General features: G+C 53.1%; 1 protein-coding gene across 1 annotated transcript; it reads right to left on the bottom strand.

The window, feature by feature from the left end:
• Window positions 1-641: 641 nt before the first annotated feature.
• On the bottom strand, window positions 642-11409 carry DNAL4 (dynein axonemal light chain 4). The gene is made up of 4 exons (XM_019734557.3): window positions 11285-11409; window positions 3959-4169; window positions 3021-3104; window positions 642-1709 (listed from the first exon to the last, which is right to left on the bottom strand). Exons 2-4 carry the CDS (start codon window positions 4025-4027, stop codon window positions 1545-1547), a joined length of 318 nt encoding a protein of 105 aa, XP_019590116.1. The 5' UTR covers window positions 4028-4169; window positions 11285-11409; the 3' UTR covers window positions 642-1544.
• Window positions 11410-11672: the final 263 nt, after the last annotated feature.

Below are 11672 nucleotides of genomic sequence, written 5' to 3'. Positions count from 1 at the left end.
GAAGGGGCTTCATGGTCCCGCAATGTAGCCCCCTCAACCTCTAGCCACTTCCACCTCTGCAGTGACTCCAGGCCGTGGCCTGAAGCACACCCTCCCATGGCAAATCCCATTCTCCCTTCAAGACTGGCTTTCAGGCCTCACCCTGCCGGAGCCCCTTACTCCCTAGGCTGGGAGTGGGGTCCCTCCTTCCCCTCCCAGAAGGCCCTGTCCTAGCTTTTACCATGTCAGCTAAATGTGAGGTTTCCACATCCAGCTAAACAACTGGGTTGAATGTTCCTTGCAATCAACTGTGAGCTCACTGAGGGCAGGGTCAGTGGCTTTTCCATCTTTGCATCCACCTTCCTAGGGCCGGGAACTCAATAGCTGCTGAATAAACATCTTTAAACTGAATAAAATTATGTGAGACTGAAAACGTCCTTATAGTAGTTGACTCTGGCCACCAAGGGTGTCGTCAGTGCCCACATGGCCCCGTCCACCTGCACTCAGCCCACACCCGGGACGTAGAGGGAGGGGCGCTGCCTGGCACAGGGCTCCCAGCAGCCGCGCCGTCTACCAGGGGCCTCTCTGGGCCCCCAGGACCCACCACACCCTGAGGATCCGCATCACATCGTCCCCCAACCTCAAGAGGCAACAGATCGAGATCAGTTTTTGGCCATTTTAATTGTAAAAACCAAGACATTTATATAAATAAGACCGCTATGTAAAATAGGATTCACCCTTCTACTAAAACCCTTCTCCCCACACTCAAAAAGAATATAGAAAACCCAGCAGAGATAAGAAGTACAAATCAGCATGCGGTCCCTGATGAGAAGCAACTGGCAGGCCAGGTTTCCCTGCTGAGACAGGCCTCATGGTGAGCGCACTCCTGGCCCAGGCGGCTCACTGGAGGCTCAGCGACACCTCGAGAAACTGCTCCATCGCGGTTCCCACACCCTCAGCCACTGGTCATCAACTGCACGGTGGGGGCAGTGGAACAGGCTCATAGGCCTGGTGGCTGGGAAGGGCAGGGAGGAGGGGACAGGGGAAGGCTGCTTGGTCCTCAGGCCGGAGCCCAGGCTATGAAGCTGTTGGTCCCATGCGGTGCAGCGGTTGTTCAGCCTGGGCTCAAGGTGGGGAAGGGGCTTCTGGGGAGTCACCACTTCTCCAGAGGACAAGGAGAGAAGCTGTCCGTGCTCCCGGAGAGGAGAGGCTCCTGCTCGGGGCCATTGCATACGGCCAGTAAAGACAGGGACAGTGGACACCTGCCAGCAGTGCTGGGGTGGAAGGGCAGGGGGCTCCTGGGATGCGAGGGGACACCAGACCCCAAGAGAGGTTCCCTGTCGCCACCCTCCTCCTACCCTGTCACACCTCCCTTCCTGGGAGTTTGGGGGTAGAGATGTCGACGAATTCACACTGAGCGTGGCTCAGGACACCGCTACACAGGACAAAAGAAAGACCCCCGGCTCTCCTTCAAACAACCGAGACCTGCCTGGGCCTGCTCCCCATGCCAGGTGAATGGCAGGCAAAGGCCCTGAAGGGGACAGGGGCAGGGGGAGGGGACAGTGTCAGGAGCACTTCCAGACACACACAGCCAGGGTCCCCCCGAAGTACAGGTAGAGGAGGTTCTTCACCTCATGTGTGATCTCAAACCCGAAGCCTTCGCCGATCACCACGTGCCAGGAGGAGCCGAACTTCTTGTCCATCGTCTCTTTGATCATCTTGGCCGCGCTCTGCAAAAGGGGGGCTCATTAGCGCGCGATGGGGGCGGGGGGGGGGCAGGAGGCAGCTCCCTCTGTGGGAAGCCCAAGTGTTGGCAGGAGAAAGGCCTGCTGCCCCATTATTGTTCTCCTGCTCATGGAACCGTCAGAAAGGGTTTCCATGCTGGCCACCGCCTGCCAGGGGCTGCTCACAGGGACAGAGGACCAGACGTTCCCTCGCCGGTCACGAAGACACTGGCTAAGGTAGCGCATCAGCTCTGGAGACAGAGCCCTGGGTGTGAGTTCTGGCTCCGCCACTTTGGGCCCATTTCTGGTGCCAGCATCACAGTTCACTCAGGACTAAGTGAAGTCACACCTCTGAGACCACCTTGTGGGGCTACTATTGTCTCTGCGAGGTGTCGGCTTTGCCTTCAGGGAACAAAAAGGCTTTTCCCAATGGGTTCAGTGGGTTCCCAGAAGAGAGGCTGGACTGCTTCTCTCAGTTGCGGCAACAGCCCCCCTCCCTCCTGTGCTGACTCGGTCCAGAAGCGTCTTTCAAGAAGAGGTCTAGGGAGTGGCAGAGGCCCTGGTGTTTGTGGGACAAGTGCCAACCCCGGACACCCTCTGTCCACCAGCCGCACGACCACTGTGCCAGGGGAGCACTTCGCTGGCACCATCTCAGTACACACGCCCTCAGCCCTGCCCAGTGAGGGGGCAGCATCCCCACCTCCAGTTAGCCTAGGAAACGGGGGCTCCGAGATGAGAAATGGCTCATCGCAGGTTAAAAGACTAGGAAGGACCGGAGACGGGATCTGAACTTGGGCCTCTCGCTGGCCAGGCTCTGCCTCCCCACCGGCTGCCATGTCACCATCACCAACTTCTCTCTCCCTCGCCACCAGACTGATGAATGACATTCCCTGTAGATGTCTACTGGCCGTGTCGCCAGCACCTAGAACAGGGCCTGGCAGAGACGGCGTTTAGCGTCTTTGCGGAATGGATGAGTGGATACATGAATGAATGCCTGGCGGGCCTCTGTTCTCCGCTGGGATGGAGCCACGGGGAAAGTGCCCTATGCAGCGCCCACCTGAGACTGGGAACAGGGGCAGGGGTGTCACGGACACCCTCTGGCTTTTCTCCCTCTAGGGCTGCGCGTGACCACCAGATCAGTGCCCGCAGACAGCACCAGCCTCTTCCCTCGCTGGCCTTGCCCAGGCTGCGAGTGCGTCCAAGGAAGGCGCTAGCCTGGTCCCAGCGGGACTCTCGGGAGCTGGCTGTGGGGACTGGGCTACTTCAGCCACGGGAGGCACCAAAGGCACAAGGGGCCGCCTGTGTCGATGGCAATACCTCGTTGTTGTTGGAGAATTTCTCACAGGCCGTGACACACAGCTCCATGGTCTCCACCCGCATCTCCTCGGGCATGTCCGAGTGCTAGAGACAGGGCAGGGGTGACAAAGAGAGAGGCTTAGCCATCAGCTGGTCTCTGGGCTGGACTCTCTGTCCTGAGCTTAAGGCACGGACACCAGTAGCTGCCCTGGCACAGGCCTGGGCACAACCCAGAGAGGCAACCCGTCTCCTTACTCAGGGCGCGCAGCTGGGGCAATGGGGGCAGGGACTCAAGTTGAGGTAAAACCCTCCCCTGGTCCGCTCTGAACTCAGGAGAGAACCCACGTTCCCTAGCAGGTTCTTGACCGTGGCCTGCCAGGCCTGTGAGGTCTGCCCCGTCCCTCTGACCCTCGTGTCCTGCCACCTCCTCAGCACTCCGTTCCACCAACACTGCCTTCTTTCTGTTGCTCCACAGGCCACACTCATTCCCACCTCGTGCTTTCTGGGTTTGCTGCTTCCCTGCCCGGAACGTTCTTCCCTGACCTTCACAAGGCTTGCTCCCAAACTTTATTCAGGTCTCTGATCAGAGAAACCTTTTCAGAAGCTAACTGCTACTCTAGCCCTTTACACCTGCTTTATTTGACCCTGTAGACGTACTACCTAACACTATGTTGTTTAACCCTTTCTTTCATGTGGGCCAGGCCTTTGTCTTCACAACTGTATCCACAGTGCCTAGAACAGGGCCCAATATATAGCAGGCGGCCTAATAACACTTGTTGAATGAATGAATGAATGAATGAAAGAATGAGTCACTGTCAACGCCTAGATCTCTAGATCTCAGCCAGCAAAGTCCTTCTTAACTCCCTCGCCCTGCCGCTCTGCCAAGGACGAGCGCCCACGTCTCTCTCCAAGGCTGTGTGGGCCCTGATGGTCGCCTTGCCCCCTCCCCTGGGGCTTACCCTGACCAGAGGGAAGGTCTGCAGTCGTTTATAATCAGCCTCCTCTTTCTTCCCTTCTGCTTCTCCCATGATCCTTCCACCGTGACCACTGGAGGCGAGAGTGGGGGTTTTCAGGAGGTGCTGGGACTGGCAATTACGACACGCCCAGGAGATTCAGGAAGCAGGCCCTGCCAGCTTGGTGGGAGCAGAAACTGTCTTTCCCCAAGGGGTGCTGTCGAAAACAGGAAAAACCAGGAGAAAAGAGTTGGCTTTAAAACCACACATCACAAATTAGAAATGTCTCAGTTAACAACCTGACACCTCCCCGTCTTAACTCCTCCGCATCCTTTTCCAAATGGCCAGCAAGTCTGCAGGCAGGAGGATGAGTCAACATGAGATGCTGGGACCCAGTTAAGAACACACTGGTCTGATGCTGCAAGCCCACACTGTCATCACCAAGACAAATACTGAGTGCGGGCCAGGCCGGGATGCAGCTGTGAGCAAGCAATGAACAAGCACGGCCTCCCGCACGCCCACGACGTACACGGGCCTTATTTCTCAGCTGACGCGATTACAAAGTTCAATGTCAGGCCACGATCCACAATCCTGAGCTTATGGGCAAACAAGTGCCTCCTTCCGCAGGTCCCTGATCTACGGGAGGAATGGGAACAGCGACGCCCTGTGTCCTGCTTGGCACACCGGGCTCCCCCACTCTTCCTCCCCACGCCCCCTCCGGCCACTGTGGCCTGTGTGGCTCGCCCAGGAGGTGGAGGCCTGGGCGTCAGTGCTGGTTCTATGCTCAGCGCAGTGTGGCTTGGGCCTCAGACCGCTCACCAGTAACCCAGGGCAGGCACAGCCATTTCATGGGGATGTTATGAGAATCAGACGAGACAATGTGTGTGGCAACAGCCACAGGGCCAGCCACTCACAACACTCACTACGCTTCCTCCCATCTGGCTCCTGCGGGGATCAAATGAGAGAACACATGTGGATTCGGCTGGAAAGGTAGAAGCCTAATACACGCATACAGGTGTTTTTCTCTTTCCAAATCTAGTTAGCTAATAGATAACTAGATGGGGCTTTTTCTAAAGAGAGGGGTGTGGATCCTAAATGACTGGGAGCATGGCTGGAAATCCTGCTGTTTCTCCTATAATCCAATTTATCCTATAATTCAAAGGACTTTCTCATCTCAGAAGAAGTACGACTATAAATGAATACAAACCACCCTGTTGTTAAACCCCTTTTAACAATAATCCATATCGGACAAATACAGACAAATGATGTCATTCCGGCATTTCTCACGTTTCCCAAAAGAGTTACTTTCACGCCAGAGCCACTGAGCCCCGAAGATGCCTAGCATAGTATCTAACAGGTAGGTAATGACAGGTGACATTTCACAGGTTCCCTGTGTGGGGGCTGCTGCGTGCACTGACTCAGCCGCTGCTGCAAGAACTCCACGAGTTGGGTCCTGTACCAAGAGGCACGAAGCTGGCACGCTGCTGGCCTGCGGTCAGTCACTCAGCCAGTGAGCGGCAGGGCTGGGGTTTGAATCCGGGCACAGGCTCCGGTGTGGGCACTCCTAGCCCCTCCTCACAGCACTGACACACAGTAGGCACCCACGAAACTCACCTCGACTGCCTGACCCCTAGTGAGGCTCATGTGATTCCAGCACTGCGATGAACGTTTCGTCTTCCTTTCACTGTGTGCTGTTCTAACGCTAACCTGACCTCCGTTTGGCCACGCGTTGAGCTTTCTGTGTGCTGTTCCGGGCCGGGCTCTCATTTCATCCCACCCCGATGCCGCAGAAGCCCTGAGCACCACTCCATTTGGTCAGCTCCCCCAGACGAGGCTGCAGGCCTGGCACTGACTCCACCATCCCACGACGCTGGTATTTTCTGATTTCTCAGCGAACAGATGGTTCCTCTTATCTCATCAATTCTGGGCATCTGTACCATTCAGACACTAGTTTTTGTTTGTCTCTACATATAAGTTGGCAAATGACCAAGCACAATCTCATTGTACGTTCTGCTCATGTTGCTTATTTCACAGAATCCACTTTGTCTTTGCTGGTAAGGCCCATCCATCTCCCATTCCGTCCCGTCCTCCCCGCTTTGGTACAGGCCACGTTGTCGCCTCTTCCTCCACGTTACCAGGGTGTGACAGGAGGTGGTGGCTACACTGATGACCGAAGGAAAAGGCAGGGCTTTAAGGTTTACCTCTCAAGATTTTCAAGTGGGAACCACTTAAGATGCTGAAGCAGCTGCTTAGGCATCTTCCTAAACATTTCAGTTTGATTCAATTCATCCTCAGTCTAAAACGTGCGAGCGTGGCGGGGCCTGGGAGGGCGTTCAGAGGCGAGTGTGCCCGGGCCCGCCATGGGGGAGGTCAGCATCTGTGACAGTTGCTCCAACTCTGCTTCAGCATACGGACTCCTGATGAAACAAGACTTCGGAGGTATTACCAAAAGCCCACTCTTGAGGAACAAAGCCGGAAAAGCCACTGGGACAGTTTGGGGGGGAAGGGACAGGACCAGAGGGCGGAGTCTTTAGGCTTGAATGCCAATTATATAACTGAAATGACTTCTTCCGTCTTCCTTGCTTTGCAGCCTTGGGTGTCTTCCTCTATGAAACAGGATAATCCCACCTTAGCCGCTGAAAGCTGTTGCAAGCACCAAGGCTCTGCATATCAGCATGTTGAAAATTTAAAGCTGTCTGCACTGTTATTACACTGCTCTTCCTACTGCCTGCTATTAGCCAGGACTTTTGTCAACGTGATTCCACCACGTTTATTGAGGACCACGATGGCAAATAGCTTTTCCTAACCACTACAGGTATTTTTGGGGGTTCCAAAAGGGATGAAATTTATGGATTAAAAAGGAAGCGTTATAGACGGTGCTTCCAAATACAGAAAGGCAGGAGAATTTTTGATGATGCCGTATCGCTGGAGTACAGTTACCATCACTCAGCCGTGATTAAAAACCCTGCTGAAAGAACGCTGCCCAAAATAGCAGAACTGGAGGTTTTAATAACCTTATCAATCTTCTATGCAAATGAGTGTGTACCTGACAGCTCCAGGCCAGAACGAAGTCACATCAGGCCTAAAACAGAGCCCTTTAATAATGTAAGTGTGCCCATGGCCAGGGTACTTGAATCCCTGGGGTATCAAACACACGAGGCCAGAGGCAGCCTTGCTCTCTCTCCTGCGCTTTACTCTCCTCTGCGTGCCTGACATAGCTTCACCCATGTGTGACTCGAGGCTGCTCCTAGGTCCCAGGTGGCTCAGACAGGGCTCTTTATCGCATCGCCTTGTCAAAGCCAGTGTCCCTTGTCCCAGTGTCCCTTCTTTTGTGGCACTGACCTCAGTCACCAATTATTATTTGGCTTCTGAAGCATTTGGGAAGAATCCTTAAGAGGGTTAGGGAATGTGACAGGGATGGTGAAAAATGAATGGATTCTGGGAAATAAGGCCCAAAGTGTCACTAGCCCCCTTGGGGGGGCCCTGGCCGCTCAATGCCTGGAACACTCCTGGCCCGAGGACCACAGTTCCCGACTCTTAACCATCGCCTGGAAGCTGAGAGATGGGAGGACACACTCAGGGCAGGTCATGTGATTTAAGTGCAGGCTTCACAGGCAGAGCTCAATTCACATCTTGGTCTGTCTCGGACAAGTGTTTTACCTCTGTAAGCCTCAGCTCTCTCATCGGGAAACTGGACTAAGAACGGACTCCACAGTAAATGTAAGCGCTTATTACTGGTGCAGTAAGATGGGGAAATCCGACGTCCTTCTTCATATACCAGCCAAGTAAACATCTAAACATTCAGCCAAACAAAGCAATATATATCGAGTTCCCAACCTGTGCAAACCACCATGGTTGTACTGAAGGAGGAAAGAGCCACAAGGAAAGCCGGGAAAACACAGTTTGGGCCGGGGCTGGGCATAGTGGTGTGATTACACTGTGCTTTCACGTTCGTTGTCTCATTTTATCCCATAACAACCTGTGGGGTCAGTATCCTCTCCTAGTTCCCAGACAAGGCCCCTGGGGTTCAGAGAGGTTTTTGCACTGGCCCAAGGATACACAACCCGTATCTATATTCTTCTGATTCTACCTTTTGTGCTTTCTCCCTTGTCACAAGCAAGTAGGAGACAAGACAGAAACACAACTAACGTCAATCCTCAGCAGTCACCAGTCCAGCCACCTGTCCGGGCACGCCTCCCACTTCCAGGTATATCAGGGATACACAATTGGGCTCCTTGGTCATCCTCCTGCCTTTCCCTGACATTTCCACCCTCTGCCTTCCGGTAAACAAAGCTGGTAAGGTGATAACCTAAGGGATGGGGGGCATCCATCCAAGACGTCAGTGGTGAGGTCAGGAAATGATACTTGGGAGACCTGGATTTCACAGATCGCTTTGAAATGGGGGAAACAAACACAGGGTTAACATTCTACAATTTTGCTAGGAGCATTAAAAAACACATCATCTACTAGGAAAGAAACATTTAATAGCAGGAGGAGACTGCAGAATAAAGGACAGTCCCTCTCAAGAAAAGACAGTGACCTTTCATACACACACAAAAGGTGTGTGTTTTTTTAATCGCCCATATTTTTTCTCATTTTACTGAGGTCCAGCGACGTCTGATGTGCTTTAGACCATGGGGAAGGAGGGAGAGAAAGGAGGGAGGGAGGGATAGAGACAGAGACAGAGATAGAGGGCAGGAGAGATATCAAGACATTTTCTTGATGTATAACATGAGGTGATAAACAACACTGACTCACGTCGCACATCTCATGGGCATACTCAGCTCTAGATGAAATCCCAAACATTCTGCTCGAACTACAAAGTACAACAGAAAGTCACCACCATCGCTGCTATCGGCGCTACACGAGGACAGCTGCCTGCTACAGACAGGGGATCATGCAGTCTGCCACCTCTATTCCCATTCAAGAGAACAGATTTGAACATAAGAGACTAAGAATGACGTTATCACAGCAATAAATTGGAGTGAGCCCTGACTTATTTTTTTTTAAATGTCATTCACAATTGCTAATTACTAGGGACAGCTCACAACCAGTCATGACTTGGCAGGACATCATGAGTCCAGACAATCACCTGGGGCTGAAGGACTTTAGCTATTATCCTGTAGATGCTCCAAAGCGCAAAGTCCAGGGACTCGCACAGGGCAGGAGACTTGCAACAAATATTTAAATTGTAATTGAATTAAATTATATTTCATTTGCCCACTGGGAAAGGAGAGGACATACCAAATCCACTCAATAGTGTTTACTGAGCACTGACTGAAGTGAAGCAACAGGATAGGTGTTCTACACCCAGGATCTCATTCCCCCCGATAACTGTCAGGCAGGCACTAATAGCCCTACTTTTCTGATGACCACGCAGGCTGAGAAAAGGAAGGTTAATACATGGAGGAGCTAGGACGCGATCAGATATATGACTTCAAGCGTATACTTTTCCATTACTCCACTATAAGCAAGAGACAGCCCCTGCTTTGAAGGAGCTGACAATCTAATATGAGAGACCAACCCGCATACACAAGGAACTATGATTCATGATAGAAAGACAGATGCAGAGATAAAAGGAACGAGGAGAATTCTGGAGGGGGCAGGGGAGACGACAGCAAGAAAAGCTTGGTGGCAGGGGCAGCGTTAGAGTCAGGCCTTAAAAGGTGAGTAGGAACCCGGACAGGTGGACAAGATGAGGAAGAACTTCCAGGAAGAGAGATGAACAAACATGATGATAGCGAAGCAGAAAGCAGTGTTTTCTGTGAAAAACCTCGGTCTAATATGGCTGGAGGACAGAAGCTGGCGAAGGAGAAGGGAGAAAGGAGGCCGGGAAAAAAGGCTGGGCTGGACTGTGGAAGTGTAGAAGGGCCCTAAAACCCAGGTTTAAGAAGTGTGGATATACTTAGGGGGAATGAGAAGCCCTGTGAAGGACTCTTGGGGGTTGCTGACATGGTTGTGTTTGGGGGCAATTATTCTGGTTAATATAACTGAGTTAACAGAAGGAGGGACCTGAGATACGGACACCCGTTAGGAAGCTACAGCAATGGTCCACGTGACAGGCATTAAAGACCTGAACCAGGGAGGTGGCTTCAGGAGTGGAGAGGATGTGAGATCCTTGCAGAGGCAGAATCAAAGCAACGTGATAACCGCCTGAGTGGGATGGGCACGGCAGAGTGACAGATGATCCCCCAGGAGGATGGTGATGCCAATAGAGACAGGGGAAGTCAGGAGAATAACAGATAGGCAGAAAGTAGGCCAGTTTAATTTTAGAACTACTGACTTGAAGTTGCTGGTGAGAGATGCAAATGAGGTGTCTCATCAGGAGTACGTAATCACGAAATCATGGCTCACCAGGGGAAGAAGGGAGGCCATTGAGCCCAACCATCACATCAAAATATCAATCTCTACTCTCACCCGCACCCCGAAGTATCCCTAAGGGTGGAAACCCAGGAGAGAGCTCAGAGCTGGAGATCTGGATTTGAAGGTCACGCGGAGAAATGACAGTTCACGCTAAGGAAGTTGGGGACACTTCTGAGGGAAAAGTGGGGGAAGAGAGACAAAGGAAGGAAAGTAACAAATACTGAATGTACACTGGACTGGACTCTTTATACTTCATATCCTGACAATTCCTAAAGGAGACGTTCTGTAGTATCCTCATTTTATATGTGCACGGACTGGAGCCCAGGGAGATTAGGTAACTCTCTTGGGTCCTGCAATCGGGAACCCAAATCAGGTTTGTCAAGTTCTTTTCACTACACCCGATTCTTCCCAATGGGAAGCACATCCTGGGGGAAGGCGACAGTTGGGTCAAAGAATCACATCCTAGAACGTCAGAGTCGAAGAGGCCTCTACAAATCACTGAATCCAACTTCTCGTTTACAGATGGGGAAACTAAGGCCCAAAGATGGAAATGACCAGCGTGGAGTCCCAGCACGTCGCCTACTGTCCAAGTCCAGCAGTCTGGGCCTAGGCTCTGGCGACCACCGACCTAGCCGGGGGAAGGGGGGGAAATTACTCCGCGAAAGGTGGGGGGAAATCAAGGTGCTGGTGGGGGGAGGAGTCGGGTCAGGGAGGATGGACAGGGCCTCGGGTGGGGAGGGGGGAAGAAGCGGCCTGCAGAGTCGCGACGGCGAATCTGTCACGACCGAGCTCTCAAGTCCCCTAAGTGGGGGGTGGGGGCTGAGAGGACCTGGGGCTGGGGACCAGCAGGGAGGAGACTGAGGTGGGGCCTCCGCGGCGGGCGAGGCCCGGCCCACCCCGCGATGCTTCCCGGCCCCTCTTCGGGCCGGCCCTCCCCACCCCGCTGCCCGCCGCGCCCCGGGGCCTCACCTGCTCCCGCGGGGGCTGGACCCGGGGCCGCAGTTAGCTCACCCCCGCCAGGGTTGTCAAGGAGCAAAACAAGAGTGTCTTAGCAACAGCAAGGAAGTCCTGCCCCCTCACCGGACGTTGACAAAAATTTCACTTCTTATTGGTGAATAAAAGTGTCCTTCAATGTTGAAGGGCCCTACAACGTAGAGATTTGTGCGAAGGGGGCGTGGTTTAGAGGCCAGGGAGGAGGGGCTTCCCTGTATAGTCGTCTTAAGTGGGCCTGAGGAGCCTGGGATATACAGAAGTTCTCACTTTAGAGAAACAAACTTTGAAGAGCAGCGTTGTCTTGGGAGTTGCCTTTAGTCATTTGAAATAACAAATGCAATTGGTTGGTGTCGTGACACTGAGA

The sequence above is a fragment of the Rhinolophus sinicus genome, chromosome 1, assembly GCF_057876585.1.
Source record: "Rhinolophus sinicus isolate RSI-liver-muscle chromosome 1, RSI-T2T, whole genome shotgun sequence".
NCBI lineage: Eukaryota > Metazoa > Chordata > Mammalia > Chiroptera > Rhinolophidae > Rhinolophus > Rhinolophus sinicus.
This window is presented reverse-complemented; position numbering and strand designations above follow the sequence as displayed.